This window comes from Musa acuminata, chromosome BXJ1-9, assembly GCF_036884655.1.
Source record: "Musa acuminata AAA Group cultivar baxijiao chromosome BXJ1-9, Cavendish_Baxijiao_AAA, whole genome shotgun sequence".
Taxonomy (NCBI): domain Eukaryota; kingdom Viridiplantae; phylum Streptophyta; class Magnoliopsida; order Zingiberales; family Musaceae; genus Musa; species Musa acuminata.
The window spans coordinates 4,532,285-4,558,587 of NC_088335.1; the positions used below are offsets into that span (position 1 = coordinate 4,532,285).

General features: G+C 37.2%; 2 protein-coding genes across 2 annotated transcripts; both read left to right on the forward strand.

The window, feature by feature from the left end:
- Positions 1-945: 945 nt before the first annotated feature.
- On the forward strand, positions 946-22,519 carry LOC103997152 (protein transport protein SEC24 C). Its single transcript, XM_009418302.3, has 24 exons — positions 946-2,046; positions 2,317-2,553; positions 2,706-2,780; positions 2,860-2,958; positions 4,877-4,988; positions 5,236-5,363; positions 7,001-7,120; positions 7,974-8,054; positions 11,005-11,082; positions 11,177-11,269; positions 11,493-11,547; positions 14,305-14,381; positions 14,703-14,774; positions 14,853-14,936; positions 16,482-16,601; positions 16,702-16,770; positions 17,702-17,779; positions 17,974-18,112; positions 18,322-18,486; positions 19,897-20,042; positions 20,138-20,317; positions 21,543-21,631; positions 21,717-21,748; positions 21,892-22,519. Exons 1-24 carry the CDS (start codon positions 1,108-1,110, stop codon positions 21,996-21,998), a joined length of 3,375 nt encoding a protein of 1,124 aa, XP_009416577.2. The 5' UTR covers positions 946-1,107; the 3' UTR covers positions 21,999-22,519.
- A 1,588-nt stretch (positions 22,520-24,107) lies between these two features.
- On the forward strand, positions 24,108-25,600 carry LOC135592628 (transcription factor BHLH156-like). The gene is made up of 3 exons (XM_065082188.1): positions 24,108-24,830; positions 24,911-25,291; positions 25,373-25,600. Exons 1-3 carry the CDS (start codon positions 24,201-24,203, stop codon positions 25,475-25,477), a joined length of 1,116 nt encoding a protein of 371 aa, XP_064938260.1. The 5' UTR covers positions 24,108-24,200; the 3' UTR covers positions 25,478-25,600.
- The last annotated feature ends 703 nt before the right edge of the window (positions 25,601-26,303 follow it).

Here is a 26,303-nt window from a genome sequence, read left to right on the forward strand (position 1 = left end):
CATACAAAAATGAGCCTCATTATTGCATAAGTAGTCATTATAACTTAAGGGCATCATCTCGACTATCAAACATCATTTTATTAGTGACATTCTACCTAACGACACCTCATTCAACACAAGCCATGGCATATGCCCTATTTTCATGCTTAACTTTTATGCTCGTCAATTCTAATTCAATTATCATTTATTGAAGCATTGACTAATGTAAGTATTGATCATTGAAGCTATACTTGAAATGCCATATAATATATCATTTTTAACCTAAGTATCTAAAATGCACCCAATGTATTGTTATCGAGCTAAGTATTAAAATGTGTTTGACGTATTATTCTTGGAGTAACCATTGATAGTCTCTCAATGTGCTCCCCTGTAGCTAGATAAATGTATCTAGCATTGAAAGATGTTTGATTACTGTAATCTTATGAATCTTACTATCAATTCATTGAATCAATTCATATTAATGAATCGAATCGATTCACTGAACCAATTTAAGTCAACCCCATCATTTTTATCAAATTCCTCAATTTCCTTCCTTCCATAATCGACGTTTCCTTCCTCTCCGAAGAATAAAAGGGAGATGGGGGGGGGATAAAAAAGAAGCTAAGAATATCCAACCAAGTTGGATTCATTTTAATTTTAACATATAATAAGTTAAAAAAAGAAGGTATTTATTCATTTATGAAAAAAAGGGTAAACTCGGTGCGGTTTGGTAAAAATCAATTAATGGAAGTTTTTCTAAGTAAATATTATTGTATCGCATCCGCCACGTGACCATCACGAGGTATCACCGCTTTCAGTATATTTGCCTTTCCTTGAGTCGAGCAAAACCTTCGCCCCTCGGAACGTATATTACGTCCGTCTTCACCTGCCCACACGCATACTCCACCGTCTCCACGTTGCTTCGCCAATACCCTCTCGCCACATCAGACTCTCGGTTTCAGCACACGCTTCCGCTCGGCATTTACCCGCACGCGATCTTACCTCCCTCACACCAGTTTGGTCCTTCCGCCCGTCCATCGTCTCTCTCAGATCCCAATCTCTCTCTCTCCATCTGTTTGGAGGTTTCCGCCCCGCCCTCGTTCCGTTACCGGCCCTAACCCTAAATCCATGTCGTCGTCTCCGCCTTTCGTCTCGGGACAACCACGGCCGCGACCCGGCTTCGCCCCATCGGCCAATCCCAATGCCGCCGTCGCCACCCATAACCCCCAGATCGGCCGCTCCCCACCCCCCACCAGTGCCCCCCGCGCCGCGTCGCCGTCGCCCTTCTCCGCCTCCTCCCTCCCCGGCCCCCCTCCCCCTTTCGCGTCTCGCCCGCCGCCGCAGGGCGCGGCTGCCTTGTCTCAGGGCCTGATCTCCAGCAACGGGCCTCCCGTTGCGGGCATCGCTTCGCAGCGGTTCCCTCCGCCGTCTCCCGTGCAGCAGACGCCGCCGGTGGCCGCACCGGCGTCTATCAGGGCGCCTCCGCCGTCGGCTGCCCCTTCCCAGGCTCCCGGCGTCCAGTCGTTTCCCGGGAGCCCGCCTGCTGTTGCTCCTGCATCGTTGCCGTTAATGGGATCGCCGGCCTCGCAGCCGTTTAGTAGACCACCGCCAACGCATACACCGTTCGCTGGACCGCCAGCCTCGCAGCCACCCTTCGCTGGACCGCGGACGTCGCAGCCGCCCTCGGCAGGACAGCCTACCTCACAGCCGCCCTTCCCGGGACTGACGACCTTTCAGCGGCCTTTCGCCGTACCGCCATCCTCTCAGCCACCCTTCGGCGGACCACCAACCTCACAGCCACCCTTCGCCGGGCCTCCAACCTCACAGCCACCCTTCGCCGGACCGCCAAACTCTCAGCCACCCTTCGCTGGACTGCCTTACACCGGGCCGCCAACCTCACAGCCATTTGGTGCGTCACCGACCGTGCAGCCGTTCACTGGGGCACCGTACGCAGGACGACCATCCTCACCATCATATATGGGCCCACCATCTTCTCAACCATTTTCAGGGCCCCCAACTGCGGCCACTCCTTTCGGGGCTCCGGCTTGGTCGTCACAGCCACGGCAGGTCAGGGAATTTTGTAATCTGAATAAATCAAGATGCTCCCTCCATCTTGAATCTTAACTATTTGCAAATATGTGACTATTTCTGTTTTCTTTTGTTGAGCAACTAAAGAATTAACTGATTTTGTTGTTCTTCTGGAACCTACTGGGTTGACACGATGCCCATCTTCATTATACTTTTCATTCACATTGTTCATTACTTGGCTGTGTTTGCTCCAACTAGTTGATATGTGATTGAAGTTGACATCAGGTTATTCTTGAAAATTGGTTTTAGGTGGCCCCATCCATGCCTGGTGCTGTGCAAGCGCCTCCTACAATGTTTGGCATGCCACCAAGCACGCCAGGCCAATCTATGCCTCCCATTCCACCTGCTTTGGGTCATTCGTCTCTTGCAGGTCCTCAGGCCTCAACACCATCAAAGGTAGATCCAAACCAAATTCCACGACCAATGCCAAGTTCCTCAGTCATACTCTTTGAGACTCGTCAGGGAAATCAAGCAAATGCTCCTCCGGTATTTCCTCAAGCTGTGATATTTGCATAGTAGTATTTTCTTGTCGCTTATAGCTCATTTATAAATGATAACTAATTGTATAATGAGATTGTTTTTATCTTGTTGATTTGTTTCCTTTGGTTGTTCTGACTTACTACTGTTATTTGTTTAAGCCTGCAACTAGCAATTTCATTGTCAAGGATAATGGTAATTGCAGCCCTCGTTTAATGAGGTGCACCATGAATCAGGTATGTTTTTTATTAACATCTCTTTTGTTGGTTCCTTATAATTACTTTGTTTTAGTTTTAAACAAGTTTATGTTGGTAGATACCATGCACCGGAGACCTTTTGTCTACATCTAGCATGCCTTTGGCATTGATGGTGCAACCGTTGGCACTTCCACATCCTTCCGAGGAGCCCATCCAAGTAATGCACCTCTCTTCCCTTGGTCACTTAAAACATTTAGTGGCTAATGCTATTGTTCTAGGCATTTTAACTGAAGAAAGTAAGAATGGCTTCTCGCATTTTTTAGCATAACACCATGAAATCGAGTTATTCAATTGTTTTTGAAATCTTCTATTGTTGAGAGCAGGCTTAACATTTTGAATTTGCTGGTCATTTACTATGAACCTTTACTCTGAACTTCTCATGCCTGTAGCTCTCAATACTTAGTGCATCACGAAGAACACCAAATACAAAGCAACCTGTACGGAAGTATCGAGTTTGAGTTGTCTTCTGAACACATTCCTGGAAGGGCTGCTCTTTGATGTGGATGGCTGAATTAGTGGCATGTTAACATGGATAGTGAAGGAGGAATTATGAGAGTTGATCAACAACAGAGATCAACTTTAAAAGAAATGTTTTATTAAAGAAAAACATCGCGTTTTGAAGAGAAGATTAAATGCAGGAACTGCTATTATAAATCAATAAGCTGAACTGTCCATTATGAAAAGAAAGAGAAATCTTGCAGGTTTGCACAACTGACAGTCACGGTGCAAAATAATTCAGCCTGTTTCATGCCCTGTCAGATAACATTTCGTGGAAAACATTATATGAATTCATAGCAATTCTGTCTCAGCATTATCCCAGTTTTAATTAATTGTTTCTTCCTTTATGCATAATTTTTTGATTGGAAGCTATGACAATATATATGTAGCTCTCATGGAAATTCTATGACGACCAGAGATCTCCAAAAGTTGTGTATTTGTGTGAATCTCAAGCCTTCTTGAAGCTCATTGATTTATCACAGATTGCTGCAATTTATACTTTTCTATCAAGTAGATGGGATTGGGGATACATTAGCCTTTCTCTTTGGAAGGCTAAAAGCTCTGTCTTCAGTTCATATATGAAATGTACTTTTCATTTTTCCTTATATGATCGAGATGGGACATGTGTCAAAGTCCATTGTTACATCTGATGCTTTATGATTGAGATCTTGTTCATAATTTGTTTGGTGCTATGTAAGATGGTCTAGTCTCTATCTTAACCGTCATAGTCAGTTTTTTCCCCTTAGCTATGTCCTTCCATAATGCTGCTATGATTTGAATACATGGTGACAGAACCTAATCCTTCTGTTGGCTATGAGCAATGTTTGTTGTGTAATCTCTATATGTTTGTGTCTTTCTCCAATACTCTATATATATATCCTGATACCAAGATGTCTCTACCTTCGTAGCCCGGAAAACATAACTGAATCACATTAAGAGTTGCTTTAGAAATTAATACAAGGAAGGCTAGTGGAAGCTAGTTTGCGAGCAAAAATTTGAAGCTAGGACATCCAATCAGAAAGTTTTTAGCACGTTTGGATCAAAACAATTTGTTCCTGTATTTTTATTAGAATTTGTAAACTATGGATGCTGCACTTTAAATAGGTATTCTTGCTGCTAAGGCATAACCTTGGTTGCGTATAATTTAATTTGTCATGAAAAAAGGGCATCCTTTTATATGAAAAGTTATATTGTAGCTAAATTCATAAATATTGATGATTTTACTAAGCCTGCATTTGGTTTATGCACGTGGGCTAAAGAAGCAGATTTCTACTGTCATTTGCAGGGAAGAGAGGAAGTGTGTGTTTCTACTTATGAGTACTATTTCATTTGCTTTCTTTATGTCTGCATTCGTTTCTATTGTAATGTGTTGAATAAATAAGTGCTGACATTAACTTTAACCATTGGTTGATTGTTACTGACTTTGTTTCCAACCATTGGCAGCTTTGAAATTCTTGTTGATATGTTGGATAATATATTCACTTATTCTTATGTGGAAGCTTCATTATGCCAGAGGTATATTTTGACTTATCTAATTTAAGATCACTGAATTTCTATTTATTGTTTTGGGAATATAGATTGTGGACTTTGGTGAAAGTGGACCTATTCGGTGTTCTCGATGCAAAGGTTACATAAATCCTTATATGAGATTCATCGATCATGGACGAAGATTTGTTTGCAATTTATGTGGTAGGTTTCTAACTCTCAATTCAGTTAGATTATGCTAGTCTCTTGCTTTTAAAAAATTTTCCTATTTCAATATCTCCACTTGAGCTCTGAATACACTTCTTTGCCTGTCTCTGTGCTGGATCCTTTTGCAGTATGCTTATATTGTAATCATTTGAAAGTACCGGAGTGCTTATTATGATTATCCGCTGCACACCTTATTGTAATCATTTCAGATTTCAATAGTTTTATTTATAACTTTTGTTTGCAGGCTTTACCAATGATACTCCGCGGGATTACTACTGTAATCTTGGACCAGATGGAAGACGCCGTGATGCTGATGAAAGGCCTGAACTTTGTAGAGGAACAGTTGAATTTGTTGCTACCAGGGAATACATGGTTGGTGAAACTTTCATCTGTCTTCTAATGTAGTCTAGCTTTGTTTTTATTTGTCTTTATAGAATTGATATAGGTACAGACACAAGCATTTCTTAAATTACTTCTTCCAGTTAAAAGATTGAATATATTTCTTGGATTACTACTTTCAGTTAAATTTTTGTGTGTGGAGGATTTATGCATAAAGATATTGAATCCTATTCTGTGTGTGTGTGTGTGTATATATATGTGTGTGTGTGTGTACATATGTGTATATGTCTCCACCTCTCAATTCATCAAAACATTAGAATCACTTTTTAAGCATCCAGAAGCAGCTGTCTGGGTCATATATTCTGCCACATCTGCATGTTTGTTAGGACATGATATGTGTAGTTCCCATATGTGCTCTGCCTGCATCCGAGTGGTTGACTCCTTATGCAAATTTGGCAAATTTATGTGGAGAGAGTGGATGCCATATCCTAAAATTTATTATTGAAGTATTATATTTAGGTCTCACTCGGTTTAAAATTTGTTTTAAGCTATATGTTTGTCACCTTAAAAGAGGAGTCTTGATAATTGAGGTGGAGTGTGTGATTATTGTTCATTTATCTGACCTTAGAGAGTGAATTAAGTGTTTTTATGCCTTCCGCTGTTTGTCCTCTATGACCTGTCTTTATACTCTACTCTTTGTTAATCTTTTCCCCTCTAGTCTTCTAGGTCAATTTATGTACCACTTCGTCTCTGCTTGCTTTTCTTCTCTATCTCTCTTCTACTTGTTCAAAATTAGTCATTCCTGAATAATTGAGATCTGATGCTTTCTTCTTGATGTTGTATTATCTTCCAATCATGCTGCATGCTGAGATTAACTCCCGTTTACCAGCTTATGCTTAGAAACTTGCGACATATAATGCTGGAATTTTCTTGCTTGCTCTTCTGCTAAAATTTCTTGGTCTGAAAATCTATACTGAAGTGGCTTCTTGTTGCTGTTATAACTTGTGTTTCCCGCGTGTCATGTTTTTTTTTTCTTGTGTCTGGTTATGACTTTTTTCCTTACTTTGAAATGTATATTTTTGCATCTTATGACATTTCTGTTATACTGTTAAAATTATGAAGGCCGACTTTCTTTTTATGATAGCACTTCCAAACCAATCTGAAAATTTCCTGCATTGCTGCATATGAACAAGACATTTTAGTGCCTTCATTTATTGATGTGGTGCTATCTTGTTGAGGATGTGGTTCTATCTTGTTGAGGATGCATTGAAGTGACTGACATTAATGGCTTTAACTTTCTCACTTTTCTTTCTCTCGCTATACTTATTTCATATTTTAAATGAACCAAGAGAGCCTCTGCCTACATTTTCACACAAAAAAAGTAAAAAAAAAAGATGAGTAAAAAGAATAAGTAAACAGTGGCTGTTCATCAACTTAGCTATTTTTTTAAAGTCCTTATTTTGATCTTAGTGCTATATGCCTCTTTGGCCACTTGAAGAAAATCCTTTACATAAAGAAAAAATGTCGGAAAATTAATTTTTCTTCCCGGGATCGGTTATATTCTTTGTGTGCAAAATGCAAAAGCATTTACAACTGTCATGTCACAATAAAACATTATATGTTTCTTCTGTGGGATCGTGTTAATTTTTGCAATGATCATTTGGTTTCAGGTTCGTGATCCAATGCCTGCCGTCTTTTTCTTCCTCATTGATGTTTCAATGAATGCTGTACAAACGGGTGCTACTGCAGCAGCTTGCAGTGCAATCAGTCAGTCTCTTGCAGATCTTCCTGTGAGTTATTGATTCTTTCTATTGTTAGTTATGTACAGCAGACTGAGTACCTTTACAAATGTACATTCACATTGAAGAAGTACAAATGTTATAATTACATAAGAAAGGACATATGTTGTGGTTATTGCATTCTTAATATTTTTTGGACATTGTCATTTATGTATTATAGATAATTAGATATTACTAGCTATATACCGGAAGTGTTATCAGGCTTGACCCACCTGGTAAACTTGTAAACTGGTAAGGACTAAAATGATGCAGATTTTAATTTGACTGTGGTATGAGGGTACTAGAAGTAGAACCATAATAAATTAGATGTTGGGGCAGATATTGGATCCTAAAATTGATATTTTGCTTCCTCTTTTATGCTCAATCTATTTAGCTTCCTATTTAAGTTCCCTAAGATTGAACATGAGTTTTGATGATCTATTTCGACTCAACTCAAATCTGAGTTATTCAATCATTCTAAGACAATGGAACATCTGTTCATCACATATGAAGAACAAATGTTTTGATTGATCAGGAATGAGTATAAGTTAAATCAAACTGTAATGACTGATATGTAGTTAGATAAAAGTTCTGGTTTCCAGGTGTTGCTTACTGCTAATTTTTTATAGGTTCAACTAGGAGCTATTTGTCATTTAACTTCCAAGAAAAACCTCCCCTGCAATATATTGCTTACCTTGCCTTATGAATTTCTGTAACTGTGGTCATGTGGTGTAAATGCATACAATTTTAGATGACTTATACTTTTGTGTTAATTCTGATATTTCTCACCATGAGTGCTTGATTTTGCTTTCACATACTTGAAGTTAATTGATCTTTTGAGTAAATACATTTGCTTCTTTTGCAGGATGGTCCGCAGACAATGGTTGGGATTGCAACTTTTGATTGCACTATTCATTTCTACAATCTAAGACGTGCCTCACAGCAGGTATATAGCAAATATCATTTTGGACGACAAGCATTTTGGTCTATGCATCGCATTGTTATTCAGCTTAGAATTAAGAATAACCATTTTTTTGAATTAATATTGCCACATAGAACTTGAAAACAGCCAACTTCTACTGGAATTGAGGTAGCATATTGTACATTCTTCGTATATAGTTTTTCATCAGAGGATGTTATAAGAATGAATTGTGGTAAAGACTTTGCAATTTCAATGATGACGAAGATAATACAGGATGAACGAAATATAGCGACATTAACTCAATGGTTAATATGAGGCCATGAAGTTAAATTGAATATGGAAGGTGGTATTGAACTGATTCCCACAATTGCAACTACCAGCTTCATCATTTTGTCCATGACAATATGTCGGTGTACCAGGTTGGGATCTTTAGGTTTAGGAAATTTCAGAGAAGCCTTGATATAAAGATTTTCTTAAGCAGGTCTTCTGATGAAATATAGATGCTTGAATGCATTAATAAAAGGAAACACAGCATGAATAAAATGCGGGTAAACATCAACATTCTAAAATGCAAATTAAAGATTGCTTCTGAAGTCAGATTTTGGGGAGACTGGAGAGTCTATGACATTGCATTTGGATGTCAGCCAAGCTGCAACAAGGTTGATTGGTTGAGGTTAATCAGGGCTCTGCAAGTTTGCATCACCATTAGATGTTGGCAGGCATCAGAGTAAGGAATCTCGAACTTATGGTGAAGGGACTTATGGCATACACATATACGTATATATGTGGTTCAACAAGGTGGGTAAGGGCAGTTAACTTTAAAACTTGCAAACGAGATAAAATATCTCAGCCAATCTGTAGATTTTTTAGTATTTTGTTAGAAAAATCTAGATGACTTTGTATAATATAATGATGAAATTCGTATGAAAAATCTGAAAAATAGAAAATACTATATAAACAAGTAAAACATACGCAAGTGACAATTTAGACTCGATTGGTTCAGTTCTGACGAACTGAAGATTCAAATGGAAGCTTCAAATTGAATCGAAGTTTATGATGGATCTATCAAGCACCTATTTGCTTTTGCAATGTAGATCTCCTCAATATCTAAAGTTTTTCCACAAATTGTTGATCTACCTCTGATGCACCATGATCTTATGTTGAAGTCCACCCCTGCATTGCAAACAGTTTGATTGGTCTCAAATCATCACATGTAATTTATTCACTATGCCTTGTAATGTATGTCAGCATCTGATATCGTTTTTTGGTCCAGTCAGTAGGGAATCCATCCTTGATCATGTATACTGGTTTCAAGATGATGGTTGGCTCCAGATGCTGCCTTTCTCAATCTGTTGGTCTTAACGTGCTGGTTGAAATTTAAGATTTTCTATTCACCACCTTGTATGATAAATCATCTTTCACTATATTTTTCAAGCTCCTTAGTTGGATTTCATGTGTTGCCAATCCCCTCATTTAGTGGACATTTTCACTAGCATATTCTGGTAATGTTGGTTTACGACCAGATCTTGTCGATTTTGGTCCTGCACAGGTAGACACATCAAGCAAATGACTGCAGCTTACATAACTAGTCTTATCTAGTTAAATTCTGTTGCAGTGTTGATATAATCTGTAGAATCAATCTATCTATCAGAGACTTGACAATCTTGAACCTGTTTGTTTAAATTTAAGTAGGAGATGTAAGAATTGATACATAGAATTACTTTTTTATCTGATTGATTATCAGATGAAGCAGAAGATATATTAGCCATTTGCATCAAGCTCAAACTTCCTTCTTGCATGCGTGCTTCTCCAAAAGCACACACAATATGACAAAATTGGAGTTATTCTGTGGATTGATATAAATTTTTTTAAAATGCAATTGTTTCATTAAGTATAGCTAATTCCAGACTAGTCATAGTACATATTTTATACGGGTTTGCTTATTCATTTTTCCAGAATTTGGACTTTATCAATTCATTTTTAAAAGATGGTTTGAAAGTAGATAAAGATTAAGCAGAATGAACAGGTATTGTTCCCTGTTGTACCAAATAACACAGGATCTATCAAGAGATTGGCCTGTGATGCTCTAGCGAGCTTTCAGAAGAGTCTCACCTATCCTATTGTAATTTAAACAGATTCTTGGCAGATAATGAACTTCTGAAATTACTTCCTCTGCTATTGGGTCGAAATATACACTGTGTTTGGGTGTTGTAGCAATGGATTATGCAACAAGGTTACAGGAAAATGGAATATATATCATACAATAACAATTTGATGTAATGCAGTAATACTACATGTCACTAGATCTTGTACAGTTCCTTTTTTGTAAAATATTTAGAGAAAATGACATTAGCAGTAGATATAATGAGCTTAGAAAAAGAATCATCAGAGAATTGAAGAATAAAGAGAAAAGAACAATATATAAGAATGCAGCAGATGGAGAGAGGCAGGAGAACAGTAGCAATGGTGGAAGGCGATTAGTCGACCTCTTTCTCTCTTACTTCCTTTTTTAATATTCACATGGAGGACCATCAGTCTGGCTTTTGATAGAATTTTAATATTGCCTAGACTAGACAAAAAAAACTCATTAGAAGTTTTCTTTTAGTTACTTTAAAAGGGTAGGGCTCTGCTGGATTTTGTAGTTTCTTTAGTATTTTGCTGCCAACAGAAAATGACCAAAATGCTACTTAGGATTTTTAAATAGCTACAATTACAGTGATGAAAATTCTTTAAAAAATTCTTGATAAATCCAAAACAGTATTAGTTAGCTATAACAAAGCCAAGAGACAAATTTAGATCATGATTTTTAATAGTCTTATTTGATATATATTAAGTTTGACTTCTTTTATAGCATGAAATTCTTCTGAATAATGTCTATTTATTTGCTTCATTGCTTTTTCACTCATGCATCCATGCATCTGTATTGATAACTGATCCGACTGGAATGATATTTTCTAATGTTACATCCATGCAGCCTTTAATGCTCATTGTTCCTGATGTTCATGACGTTTATACACCCCTTCAAACAGACATAATTGTTCAACTTACTGAGGTTTGCCTTCTTTATCCTATTTTTCTCGTGTTTATTAAGAATTACCCTTTGGTTTCTTGCTTAAATAATATTTCTATTCTTTCTGAGAATCCAGTGCCGCCAAGGTTTGGAGCAGTTGCTAGAGAACATCCCAAGCATGTTCGATAACAATAAAGTTGCTGAGTCTGCATTTGGTGCGGCTATCAAGGTGATACTTATGCTTAGTATAATAGTTGTAAATTGTAATTCTTTTATGCTCCTTTGCCTTCTTTTCTCCATTGGGTAATTCAAATATGAACACTCGCCCCCACAGAAGTGTCCAAGAACTTCTTCACTATTATCTCTACTAAATTTGTTAGATAAGCTTTTGATGATTTCGTATACCTGGACCATGCATTTAAATGTAAAATGTAATGTTTCATCTATCGCAGGCTGGGTTCCTGGCACTGAAACCCACAGGTGGAAAACTTCTTGTGTTTCAGTCAGGTAAGCAGCAACATTCATTTTTTTAATCCTGATATTGTTATTGGAACTTTTGCCTTTTGTTTTAGTTATGATCCAATCCAAAATCGTTGTAGACCGAACCAATCATTGGTTCCCAAACATGGATGAGTGAAATTGGATCCATAAATCAGTAACTAAAAGAACAGAAAAAGCTTTTATTGTGTTACTTGAGTTATAGAGGAATTCCTGAACCAAAGAATTAGACGAGTTCTTTGTTACCCAGAATAAAATAACAACTTAGAGTAGCAAACAAATTATATTTGTTGAGAAATGCAAAATGATATCTGTTCATTAAGTAGATTTGCATAAGATCAGGTACCTTCCTGTTTGTCAGATTCCTCTCGTCTGCTCTGTGCGCCATTTCCTCCATTTGGTACTGCAGCTAAGAAACATGGACACGGGACATGGACATGACACGGACACAACAGCACATCATATTTAAAAAAAATTAAGACACGGACACGGCGATGACACATGTATTTTTTTAATATATATAAAATTATAATTCATACAAATATATTAATTATAAAATTATAATTATATATTAAATACAATTATATTTCCATAATTCTATGGGTTTTGTGATTGACTAGCTTGTCGTGGACAAAAGTTGTCCAAGCCAAATGTACCATTAGTCTTAGCGCCTAGATAATTCTTTTTATACTGGTCATTTTTAACTTTGGTTGTCAAACAATATTTGTCCTTCAGTGTCTGTATCCTGCAGGTGATGGAGAAAATAGTGTAACTATGAGTCTGTTAACCGATTGTCTTTATTGGAAGAGGATTCAACATGGTTGTCCACTATTAATATTGCAGCTAGACAACAGTTGGAGAGGTGTCATTGTTCTGTTTGACATTGATAACATGCATATTTTATATGAAAAGATATCTGAAGTGGTAAATCATGGGCTGTTGCATAGGAAAAGCATATTAAGACAAGTCAAGGATTTTTAATTTTTTTTTGCAAAGGGTAAATGATGAAGGCGGGATTCGAGTCCAGGATCATGTGATAAACTGTCAAGATCTTTACCAGCTGAGCTAGCTGACACATTTGAGTCACGAAATTTTGATGTTGCATTTATTTATATTTCATAGTTTTGTTACATAATGTTTTATGTTTTGTTAGCACTTGTTACCAGGAAGTTGGTGTGTGTTTTCTGCACTAAAATTATTATATCTAAAGTGGTGAATCATGGGCTGTTGCATAGGAAAAGCATATTAAGACAGGTCAAGGAATTTTGTTTTTTGCAAAGGGTAAGTGATGAAAGCGGGATTCGAGTCTAGGATCTTGTGATAAACTATCAAGATCTTTACCAGCTGAGCTAGCTGACACATTTGAGTCAAGAAATTTTGATGTTGCAGTTATTTATATTTCATAGTTTTGTTACGTATGTATTATGTTTTGTTAGCACTTTTACCAGGAAGTTGGTGTGTTTTCTGCACTAAAATTATTATATATGAGAATTGTTTGTGTTTTATGAGATCTGATGGAAATTTGGTGATTATGGAGTTTGTCGAAGATGAGGCTTGTCTATATGATGTTTAATTCTAGTAAAACTAAGTGAGAATATTTTCTTATTTTCTGCAACTATCTAGTTTAGTTATTATATTTGGATTTCCATATAAAAGTCCGTACTACATATGGTTTAATGCATCCTTATATGGATAGGGGCAAGATTCATGGTCCAGACATGTCTTATGGCCATCAGTCATTTATATAAACATCTGACTATACAGAGATGCATTAAGTGAGAACAAAAATGTTGGAGCATCAGCTTAGGTATTTTGGGCTTGGTCAATAAAAAGATGCGAGGTATTCACGAGGAGCCTGCTAGACATGATTGGTACAATTAGAGCAGTGTAGTCAGGGGCCATCTTGACAAACAAGGATGCTGCACAAAAATTTGAAATTAGTTAGTATGTACCAGCTGGTATTAAGTTATAAAGCTGAAATAAATTAGTTTAGCTTTTCTTGCTTTTTTTGGTTTAGACTGTTTTGTATAAAAATTCTAGTGTTGAAATAAAGTCTGAAATTATGTTCATCTTGAAACTCCCCATGGAATCAAATACTGATTTGTACTGCATTTTACAGACTGGTAGAGTAGCATGTGAACACAGGCAGTCATTAGCAAATAAAAAAGAAACAGAAAAAGAAAGAAAAGAAATGAGCCAAACTCTTTATGTTTTGGCTGGTAAAGTACAGTCTCCATTTATTTGTCCCATCTTGGTTTGGTACATGGTATGTACCGCCTTTTACAGGCTTAGCAAAACTATGCTTGAAAGCCAATTTGAGAGAAACAGAACTGGGTCAAGTTACCCTAATTGACACAGGCAGTCGCCTTTGATTGGGGCAGTATGTCTCTGTATGATACATTTCTTTGTTTCTACAATATGTGCATACCCGAGAATCATGTTAAGACTCAGTATTAATTTTAAGTTTTAGTCTGGTTCAATCTCTTTCGAATGCTAATAATATTTTCATAGGCTCATATTCTACTGCATCTGAAATTGGACTTCAACCAGATTCATTTTAAATATGAACTTTACAAGCTTAATATTGACTCTTAAGATCAATGCTGATATCGAACAATTCAACCCTGAGTGATCAGGCTCAAGCTCCATAACCTTGGCTTCACCATACCTCCTCCATTTACCTTTATCTAACTCTCAAATTATGTTTTATTTCCTTTTTGCTGATGGTGCTTGTACAAGAATCAGACCTTTTGTTTATTTTTGCAGTTTTGCCATCAGTTGGTATTGGGTCTCTTTCTGCCAGGGAGGCCGAGGGAAGAACAAATGTTTCTGCTGGTGACAAGGTGTACTTATTACACATACTCTTCTTGAATCCTTGTTAGCTGAATTCTTGTGATGTTTGAATTTCTTTTTCAGTTTTGCACAACTTGTTCAGAATTATGACCCATTGGATATCTGAATCTCGATGATGATTTCTTTTCAGTTGCATTGACACTATGTGTCCAGTTAAACTGCTTATATAATAATCAGCTATTCTGACTGCACTGTTGCACATTGATTTTAATGAAATATTTGTCCACTGATGAAGTTAGATGCCACTAAGATTTGTGTCGAAATAAATGTTGAACCTGAAGTATGTCTAATCTAATACTTGTCAATTTCAGGAAGCTCATAAGTTTCTCCAACCAGCAGACAAGACATTGAAAACAATGGCCATAGAGTTTGCTGAATACCAGGCAAGTTGCTTGGTTTTATCCTGCCACATACCTCACTAAGTTGGAATTTAGACTAATTTATCTGACAATGTTCTCCAGGTTTGTGTGGATATATTCATCACTACCCAGACTTTTGTGGACATTGCATCCATTTCTGTTGTTCCAACAACTACAGGGGGGCAGGTAATTCTTTTTATCTTAGTCCTTTATCAGGAATTTGAGGAATATATAAATCATTTGCTAAATCGCTACTGATCGTGTGATGTTGAAAAATGTTTTCTTTTGGATTCACTGTTATAGCTATATAAATCAGCTTTGATTTCTTTGTGGTAGGATCTGTAATTAGGACACTGTGGTGTGGGGACAATAAGATCTCATTGTTACCAAGATGCAGTGGATATATTGTGATTGTCAGGATGATTGGATTCTGTACCGATTACTATGTTTACAGTATTATTACTTGATTTATTACTATATTTATAATTCAACTGGTTTTACAGTATTATTACTTGTCAGGATGATTTTTTCCATACCGATTACTATGGTAGCCTCCAACTTGAATTGTTTAATGTACTTGTTGTTGTGGTATCTTTTTTGTCTTCTCAGACATGTCAGGAACACAACGATTTTTTGCCAGCTTATTTTCCATTAAGTGGTTCAATCTCAAACTTCTTGTGGAAGTAGTTACATCTTGCCCAGTAAAAATTATCATCTATTCTCTTATTTCACTACGCTGTTGAAAGTTCTAAAACTATGAGACATTGTCAAGTTGAAATTTCAAAGTTTCTTTCCTCTAATTTCAGTAGCATTCTTCCATAATGCACCAATCACTTCTTCTAACATATTTTTTTTAGAAAGTTATAGGAAATCACTTCTTAATATATATGTGATGTTTCTTGGCTAGAAATTATGTGCCAAACATGAAATTTTGTGGCTTTTTGTTGTTGTACTTATTCACATGCCTAAAGGCATTTTGTGAAGCTGGTTATAAAAAAGTCCTTTTAGTTACCATTGTAGCATATTCTTTGAAATTAGTTTATTCACCGATTTAAGTCATTGTAATACTATATTCCTCCTCCTTGAGGTCTCTTGTCTGACATGTGGTGATCGTCATAAGAACTAATGTATCCTTGATATTTTATTGCTAAAAAGAGCATAATGATAGCAGTGGCAAACATTAATAAATGTCCAATTTTAAGTCCAAATGTTTATTAGTTGTAAAGTTTACAGTGAAAATAAAACTTATAATAGTCAGTGCAGTATGTGAAACAGAATGTTTCTTCTGTTGCTATGTCAAAAGATATTCCTTCATAAAATGTCGTCTACGCTTCATCCCTGGCATATTCTGTTCCATCTTTCCTTTTCCTACAAAGTCTCATTGCTTGTTGCTTCAATAAGTGTACAAGGATTCAAAGCAAATGAATTTTATTAACTGTGGGAATAATGCAGCAGTTGTTTGTCAGGATTGCTTTTTGTGGTTTGTTTCCAGATTAGGTTCCATATATACCATTCTCTTGTTCTAGTATATTTTTGCTATGGATATAATGCTTAAATTTCTGGATGCGCTTAAGATTTATTTCTTTCGCACCTGCTGTTTTACAAGTACGGCTACTATTTATAGTTCGATTGTCATTGTGCATTGACACATAACAACTGTCATGGTTAATTTAGCAGATATTATTCCTTTATGCTGGATTATTTAACTCAACTTCCATGTTATTGTTGCAGGTATATTATTATTATCCATTTTCTGCTCTTTCTGATCCTGGTAAACTCTACAACGATCTTAGATGGAACATCAGTAGACCCCAAGGTTTTGAAGCAGTGATGCGTGTTAGATGTAGCCAGGTACATTTGATTTGGCATATAGTTTTCTTGCATCTGGATGTGCTATGTTTGGTAAAAAGTTTTCTCAGAAGTAATTATTTTCTGTGTCATGATTTTCTAGGGTCTTCAAGTTCAAGAGTATTCTGGAAACTTTTGTAAGCGTATTCCCACTGATATTGATCTTCCTGCGGTGAGTATTTTTATATTATCATCAAAACTGATCTAGCTAATGTTAATTTCAACTTTAAATTTCCTTGTAAATCATTAAGCTCTGATGATAATAGCTACCAGTTATGACTTTGAACCTGCAAATTGTTTTATCTACTATCAAGAATAGCTCTGATGATACTTCATTATTCTAAATACAATGCCTTGTAGAATTGTTGCTTTTGTAAATGCCATCCAATTTACTGTAGCATGAATGTCCATCCAACACTGTTGTTGTGATTTGTACTTGATCACCCTCAAGGTATGTTTCTGAACTTTAACATTACATAAGCATGAAGTTCTAGCTAACCCATGCTAAAACCACAATGGATTCCATCTGGATTTAGTCCCACACTGGAACCCTATTAGCGATCGTGAGGCTATATCTAGTGTGTTGAACCATTCTCTTCCCACCTTGCTGGGCAAAATGGAAGAGGAAAAATCAGTGCATTCTTATTGGAGGTAGAGGGTCCTGGTTCACAGGTCATTGTGAGTGGTACCGGATCAATTCTGCAGGTTCTTGTGTTAGCTATACATGCTGCATGGCCACTCCATGAGATGGTGAATCCTTAGCCTTCCGAGATGAGTGAAAAGAATCGAAGACAGCAGAAGCAAGAGTCATTTAGGTCCCATTCCTAGCCTGCATATAGTGTCCACTCCGTTGATAAGTCAGGGTACTCCTGGAAGGTGATCAGGCTTTATGAAGTCAGCTTTTGCTTTTCTTCTTCTCCTTTATATATTGTGTTTAATTCTGCCCAAAAAGTTCTTTATTCTAACTGCATTTCTATCAGAATTCACATAGATATCTACAAACAATGGAGTATGATGTGCTACCTCCCAGTAACTGTCCATGTACTAATGGTCTAATATTTTTAGTATTTATTGTCTGCTCTAAGGAAGCCTTTCTGATGCAGATTGACAGCGACAAAACCATCATGGTCACATTTAAACATGATGATAAGTTCCAGGAGAATTCAGAATGTTCCTTTCAGGTATATAAGTAGAACCTCTGCGATTATGGGCTTATATCATTCAATAATTGAATGCCTTCTCTCCAAACTCAGTGTACCTTTTGATAAATATATCCAACCGCAAAGGACATGTTAACTTTAGATAGCAATATACATTTGTCTCTTTTGAACAATAAACGTGGTAGCACAACTTCTGTTTATGTTTCATTCTGCAGTGTGCACTTCTTTACACTACTGTGTATGGGCAAAGAAGAATTCGAGTTATGAATATCTCCCTTCCTTGCACTACCATGCTCAGTAGTCTGTTCCGTTCAGCAGATTTGGATACTCAGTTTGCTTGTTTTCTCAAGCAAGGTAAAAAATTTAAAACTCTGTTACATGATATCACTTAATGCTTCTTCCTTGATCTATTGCTGCAGCATAACTTGCTGTAACTTTTTTGTTGCTACTATTGTACATTTTAGAACTGTTATGTTACTATTACATCTTATCAATCTACTGATAATATTTAAGGTTTCAATTCTAAAATTGCTAAATATTTGGCATTTTTCTGGACTTTGTAGCTGCAAGTATGCTCCCTGTGAGCCCTCTTTCCCAAGTACATGAGCAAATCACAAACCTCTGCATCAACATCCTACATGCCTACCGAAAATTTTGTGCCACAGTATCATCAGCAGGACAGCTAATTCTTCCTGAAGCTCTCAAGCTGTTGCCTCTATATACTCTAGGTACACCTATACAAGTCCACGTTGCTGTGTATTATTGTGTCAATGATTTTCCTTTGCTACTTATCAAATGTCAATGAATGATATGAGATCTTCATGTTATTTAGTCATAGAAGATAAATTGGAATTGTAATTTGAGCAAGAGATGATATGACATTGTTCACACTTCACAGAATATATATTGGAATCAAAACCAGAGAAGTAGATGATCTAATATTTGTTCTGTTTTTCATGAGTTGTGCAATGAATATATTCAGACTCTGATGTGGACTTTCATCTTAAATTTAAAAGTTGTGCAATAATTTCTGTTTCATTACCTGCCCATGGACTCATGTTGTTGTGAGAAAGAAATTTCTTTTTATTTTTTTTGTGTTGACATGAGCACAATTTCCAACAATATATTGAAGTTTTTCTATGTAATTAATAGGTGAATGTATCTAGTGAAAATTGTTTGTAAAAGGTAAGTTCTTGAGGTAATTATGAGTTAACTGTAAATGCATTGAGATCATCAAATTTGATGGTGAAGTTGCTCAATAACACAAAAGCCTTGCATAGCCTTGCACAATAATTAGGGCACGTCTCTGAAGCACAACATTCTAATACTATCTAGATTGTTATGGTGGTTGGGCATGCAACCTGGCATTGCATGATTGTTAGTTCTTTGATTAGGTATCCAAATATATAAGATAAAATTAATAACAAATATTACCAAATTACTAATTAGTGATATCATTTGCATTGAGGTCCTTGTTAACAAGCCCTAGATGAAACTATGTGGTCTAATGAATTGTTGAGCAAGCACCTCCATACATAGGAAGGACCAATAGGAAGCCAGAGTTTAATTGATATATTCTATTAATTTATGGCGATTGTTCTCTCAGCTCTGTTAACTTAATTTTTAGCATGGTCATCTTAAGGTGTCCAATTATTCGAGGTCACTGGAACTACCTTCAGTATGTACTCATTTATCCACAGCCTCAAGTTATGTTGTGTACATCCTTATGTTTCCAGGTTCTACATTAAACATTTTCATCAGACCTTGTGATATGAAATGGTTTAAAAATATAGAAAATGAATCTTCTAAGTCTTTAAAGTTTCTATAGGATTGTATCGTATTTTTTTAATATTGTACATATAAATGTCCTTGTATCTTCATTTTATTTTTTTGCCTGAATTGGATCCTTGCAAAAACTTTTGCAGAGTAATTTCTCTTTTTATTATCGGAAAGTAAATCAAATTTAAAATTCAATTGCCATTGTGGTTGCCATCAGTTCTTCGTGTGGATTATTTGTTTTGTTACCTTCATTTCATTGCCATGCCTAGTGTATATTGCATGAATAAGGTTAGAGAAAGCCGCATTCTATGCTGGAATACAAGTAAATCACTACCCTTTATGTTATTCTACATTCTCAGCATTGGCTAAAAGCATTGGGTTGCGAAATGATGGGCGGTTGGATGACCGTTCCTATTGGATCAGCCATGTCGCATCAATTTCTATATCATTGGCTATTCCTTTAGTATATCCTAGGATGTTATCTATTCATGACCTTACTACAAAGGTATGTATAATGAATCATCATTCTTAATTGATCTTTAAGTTCAAACTAGTTCGATCAATTATTTGTTTGAACTCAAAATTATTCTAATGATGCAGGAGGATGATGGATCCCTTTTAGCTTTAAATATTCCTCTTTCTAGTGAGCACATAAATGATGATGGAATTTATCTTTTGGAAAATGGTGAAGATGGGTTAATTTATATTGGAAACATGGTCAACCCAGATACCCTACAACAGATATTTGGAGTTTCTTCTGTGGATGGACTTCCATCTCAGGTACATTTCATTTGCTTCATTTCATTGGCACTGAAAACAGACCTTAGTATCATAGTTCTTTTCTATGTTAATATGAAAACAAGTGAATATTCATGATGATCACTGATGAAACTTCAACAGCATGCTAAAAATTTCTCATTCCTTTCTTTGTTGACTGATGACTTATAACAAAACAAGCAATCAAATATGTCTTGATGACTGAACCTTTATTACTGTGTTAAAGAGACTTCCTTGATGGATCTGCATTTTCGTGATCCAAAGATATGGGAAATACTCAGATAATGCTATTGTGATTTAGTTGATTGACAAAAGTTGTTTCCAGTAGGGTTTAGTATAGAATGGATTCAACTGTGTTGATTTCATGTTTCATTGTTGGTGGCAAACCTTTAGTTTCAGATTGTGATGAAGAATCTATATTATTTGGTCATTTGAGTCATCTAGGGCAAAGCATGTAGGTTACTGAAAAAAAACCTTTACTTGCAAACTGCAATACTAGGCAATCTTGTTGCTTTTAGTTTCTAAAGCAGGTCTGCAAGTGAATAGTGTCACCATGGATTAAAATTTTAGCAGCATGTCCTTTGGCTGTTCCCGTTAACCAGCTGAAGGTAATCTGTCAAAGGCTGTTCTCGAACACTCAGACACCCTCTCATAGTGCATACATTCTGTTGGAACTCGCCCAAATTCAAAAGCATATTGCCATCTGACATCTGAACAGAGGTCTCTTAACTTGTTTACTACGTTGTTTTTGAGAATTTAACTGTGTTTGTGTGGTGTCAGTGAGTATGTGGAGCATAAGCTTGTGATGTTTGCACATCTTCTGTGCATGTATTTTTGTCTGCATTACTGTCTGCTCTCATTTGTGTGTGCCTGCAGGCGCTTTTCACCAGTGTATCCATGTGTGTTTTCAGAATACATGAGGGTGTAATGCTTTGATAACTCTGGTTTAAGATCTTGAACTGACATGCTGTGTGTTTGTGCTAGTTCACAAGTGTTTCCTTTTATGTTTGCAGAATACATGAGGGCATTATGCTATGATGACCCTGATTTAAAATCTTGAACATTCTCATGATAAAACAACTTCATTTGGATGTAGCTTAGTAGTGCATGTCTTGGATTATTGTTTGCTGAAGATATGATGATTTAGGATGATTGATTCTGGCTTGATTTTCATAATCAATTAGAAATTTTGTTACTTACTGGTGAATTGCATTCTCGGTCAATGCAGCTTGTTTTAGAGCAGTTCGACAATGAATTGTCAAAGAAACTAAATGATGTAGTGAATGAGATTAGACAGCAGAGATGTTCATACCTACGGTATGGCAGATGTTTTCTTTTTGTCCTCGTGTATCTTAATAGCTAGTATGTACAAAACACTAAAGTGTTTAAATATAATGTGCAGTTTGCGGCTATGCAAAAAGGGTGATCCTTCAGGTCAGTTAATATTTAAAGCCGTACGAAGCACCAGATAGTTTTCGTGATCTTGTATTTCTGCTTTGTGTGCTCAGCTAAAATCCAGAAGTTTCCTGCAGTGTGATTTATTTTGCATACTTCATCGGAGTTTCCTTTTTGTGCAGGCATGCATTTTCTATCTTATATGGTTGAAGACAAAAGTCCCGGAGGCCTCTCCTATGTTGAGTTCCTTGTACATGTCCACCGACAAATCCAAACAAAAATGTCTTGATCCAGATATGCATGTGCAGAAAATTTTGGTTGTTATTTGGCTTTTTTTTGGTTTTGTGGAACTTAAACTAAAGTTGAAGATGGGTTACCAACAGGAGCATTGGATGCTTCTGTGCACTAGCTGAGTGCTGTTGCCGCTGATTCACCTTTCTCGTGAGCCAGAGCAGGTGACAGTTTTCAATTTTAACTACTGTTATTACTGGGAGGTAGACCAAACAGATTAGTTATAGGTGCAATATTTGGCTGTTGTCTGAGGCCCCTTATTCGAGATTTATTTTGATTTGGTTTAGACTGGGGGGGGGGGGGTGGGGTTGTATGATATTGAAGCTGATGTTTGGGGTCTCCATAATAAAAGAAAGGTTAATTACCCCATCAGATATTTTCTTGGGTGATTATATTGTTGGGTTAACAAGTAAACAAACGTCAAGTTTTCTTCTGTATCTTCAATTATCTCATAAACTCTTATCTCTGGAATCGGTCTTAAGGTTACCATATTTAAGCAAGCTTGTCATTCATGAGTCAGATTGTGCCTAATCAGGTAGACCTTTTACGTCTACAGTTGACTATGTTCTCGCATTGAATTTGCTGCATGCTTTATTTGCTGCATGCTTTATTTGCTATGTTTGCTGTTGTCAAACCGGGCACTTATTTTGTCTTGCTGCGTCTTACAAGCTCTCATGTCAAATTCCAATAACTTATGTGAATCATCAGATTGTTAAGAGTCAGGTTAGCTTGTAAATTTTCTTTTAAGTTGTTGAATGTTCAGCTTAAGGATTTGATGCTCTGTTTGTCATTTTGGTGGTCTTTATTTTGTTTATAGCATCTTGTATCCTGCCATCATATTCAAGTATGATAGTTATTTAGTGCCAATTTGTTTTCTTTATATTATTACGTCTTTGAATTGTCACCGTATCAACCATAAAAACAGCGTCAACCCTATGTAGAATTCTCGACTATGATGAGCACGTTAACCCCACGGATAGCAGTTTGTATGCAGAGAGATCTTTGGTGTCGTGTATCCATTGCACCGATGAAGCAGTGATCTTTTCTTTGGTTGTGTCGAATTAGCTAATGTACGTCATTCTTCTTATATCGAACATTTTTTATTTGTTCCGTTAATTGTTAGACATGGTTGGCAAGACTGTCTGCATCAGAGGGAATGCATACATCCGTGGCTGATAGCCGTCACATCATTTAAATAGCTGGTCTGGTTGTGATATTTCCACTTAATTTATCTAGGATTCTAATAAAAAGTATATGTGGAGAAGATATTGATTAGGTTTTAATTCATTCATTGTAAGGTCGGATTGAATACCACAACAATTGTCACCTAAAGAATTATTCCAATATGATTATTTATCCACCAAAAAAAGGTGAACTTAGTCCCTAATACTATCTTATAAGTACGATAAATTGTTGTCTCGCTTCATGTTTATTTCCATAATAAAAACATACGCTTGAGATTATATCTAAGAACGCCGTACATTTGTTTATATCTTGTCAATTTTTGAACTTCTCTATATTCTTTCTATTAACTATTGGATAACAACAAATTAATATGGCTAACAGCATTACATAGCACTACCAATATTAAAACCTTCGTCATTGTTTTTCCTATAAGCTTTCCTCTCGTTCATCTAAAATTCCTTCGTTGGTCTCTTTTATGCTCAAAGTTACTCTTAAACAAGAACTTAAAATGGCCAGCGAATTGCTAACAACAAATTGTATTCTTTTAAGAGCTAAATTATTTATATAATCATATTTTACATCATTTAAATTATTTGTGAGTATACATATAAGCTTCAAAAATCGAATCTATATGTACTCGTATTATTGTCATCGTAATCCATCAATAACTTTTGATCTCTTGATCCTGCGGTAATCTAACTATACAACTCTATGTTCTATTAACTATATATAGCAAAGCATCAATTATTCATGGCAATGTTGTTTTTGACCTTTTCTTTATGCAATTATATGGTGGGTACTTTTAAACTTTTTTCCAAAATTCAAATTTAAAATTTTATTTATTTTTTAGTATCTTTTTCCATCTCAAGAGTGCAAAATATGGTATGCAACTTAAACTTAATAATTGACAAATTCAAAAAAAAAAAAAATAAAGTACTACTACTACGAAAATTTCATTATTCCATTGGACATAAATTAATGACCTAACGTCACTGAGCCATCTAAAACCAGCACAATGATTCCCTTCACATTAACAGGGGGTCATCTTCTTGCTTCCCCATATGGGCTGTGTGGATGCCCTAGAGGCACAGAAACAAGCTCAACCCTAGACATGGGGAGTGGCGATCACCCTTTCTTCCTCACACCACAACCTCACCTTATGGCCTCAACCTCCCACCAGAGCTACGGCCATGATCTCGAGGAGTTCATGCTCTTCGATGGCGATCTCTCGAACGCTGACCTGATGAGCTTGTTGGGGGAAGGTGTGCTCGATACCAGCCATGAAGGAACTGCCGACCACGTCTTGCAGATCGACACGGACTCTGATCTGATGAGCTTATCGAGGGAAGCAGTGCTTGATACCATCCATGAAGGAACGAACGCTGACCTGATTAGCTCATCGAGGGAAGGAGAGTTCGACACCAGCTGCGAACGAACCGGCAACCATGACTTGCAGGTAGACGACGATGCTCGGGTGACCGAAGGCCGCTGCGATGAGCAGCGCGGTGGTGATGGTGATTCCCCCGAGGTGATCCCAAAGACGAGGAAGGACCGGTCCAAGACCTTGATCTCGGAGAGGACGCGAAGGGTTCGGATGAAGGAGCAGCTCTACGAGCTACGATCTCTCGTTCCCAACATAACGAAGGTAAGCAGCAGCTCCGCGATCTGCGAGCGCAGTTGTGTTGAGATGCAGTCAACAGTCCGATCCATCTCTCTGTCATGCAGATGGACAAAGCTTCCATCATAGCAGACGCAATTGCACATGTGAAGGATCTGCAATCTCAAGCTAACAAGTTGGAGGAAGAGATAAGCCTACTCGAATCGGGATCCAATGGAGAGCAAATGCTTCAGGCTTCTAGCAGGGGGGCAGCGGAAGCGATGCAGCCACAGGAGACTGCTACTACTGCAGCAGGGAGCAGGATAACGCAGGTGAAGGCATACCAAGTGGGCGAGGGGAGGTTCTACGTGAAGGTGGAGGGCAGCATGGGAGACGGCGGAGAGCCGTCGGCTCTTTACTCCGCGCTCGCGTCTCTCTCGTGCTTCGATATGGAGAGCTCCCATTTCTCCCTCACCTCGGAGGGCTTTGTGTTCACCCTAACCTTTAAGGTGGGTACATCTTTACTTACCCATGTCTTCTGCTCTCCTTTCTTTCTCCATTGAGGAAGGAACCTCTTCCCCGTGTTGCAGGTGGGGGACTTCAGTGGGGAGATGAATGCGTCCTCCATGGAGATATGGGTAATGGGTGCTTTGGTGAAGAAGGGTTTTCAGCTCATGCAGACAACCACGCTGTAAAAAAGCTTCTTCTCCCCTTTTGTGTTGCTTTGAGCATTCATCTTTTCAACTGTAGAAAAGCTTACTATTGAAGCCTCAATCTGTTGCATGATCAATGCACAAAATTAGACTCTTGTCCTTCAACTGGAGCTTCAATTAGTTCAAGCAAATGTGTCGATGAATGAACAGATCAGGAGGTTCAATGTACTGAGAAGATAACTCGAATCAAGAAAGGAAAACTTAGAAGAGAGAGAGAGAAAGAGATCTTGCGACTGCTTTTATGGCAGAAAATTGGAGATGATGATCCCAATTGATTTTCACATCTGTAGAAACAACCAGCCAACCAACCTTAGAGAAGAGAGAGAGAAACAGAGAGAGAGAGAGAGAGAGAGATCTTGCAACTGGTTATCTGTGAGAAAAAAAGGAGATGATGATGAGAGAGAGAGAGAGAGAGAGATCTTGTAACTGGTTATCTGTGAGAAAAAATGGAGATGGTGATGAGCTACTGGTTACATGTGAGAAAAAAATGGATGTGATGATGAGAGAGAGAGAGAGAGATCTTGCAACTGGTTACATGCGAGAAAAAATGGAGATGATGATGATGATGAGAGAGAGAGAGAGAGAGAGAGAGAGAGAGAAAGATTTTCACATCTGTAGAAACAACCAGCCAACCAACCTTAGAAGAGAGAAAGAGAGAGAGATCTTGCAACTGGTTATCTGTGAGAAAAAAAGGAGATGATGATGAGAGAGAGAGAGAGAGAGAGATCTTGTAACTGGTTATCTGTGAGAAAAAATGGAGATGAAGATGATGATGATGAGAGAGAGAGAGAGAGAGAAAGAGAGCGAG

Coding starts and splice junctions, on each gene's coding strand:
- LOC103997152 (XM_009418302.3), top strand. CDS start 1,108: ATGTCGTCGTCTCCGCCTTTCGTCTCGGGACAACCACGGCCGCGACCC. Junction 7,121..7,973: donor AGTCTCTTGCAGATCTTCCT/GTGAGTTATTGA, acceptor CTTCTTTTGCAG/GATGGTCCGCAGACAATGGT. Junction 14,775..14,852: donor TAGAGTTTGCTGAATACCAG/GCAAGTTGCTTG, acceptor AATGTTCTCCAG/GTTTGTGTGGATATATTCAT.
- LOC135592628 (XM_065082188.1), top strand. CDS start 24,201: ATGATTCCCTTCACATTAACAGGGGGTCATCTTCTTGCTTCCCCATAT. Junction 24,831..24,910: donor TCGTTCCCAACATAACGAAG/GTAAGCAGCAGC, acceptor TCTGTCATGCAG/ATGGACAAAGCTTCCATCAT. Junction 25,292..25,372: donor TGTTCACCCTAACCTTTAAG/GTGGGTACATCT, acceptor CCCGTGTTGCAG/GTGGGGGACTTCAGTGGGGA.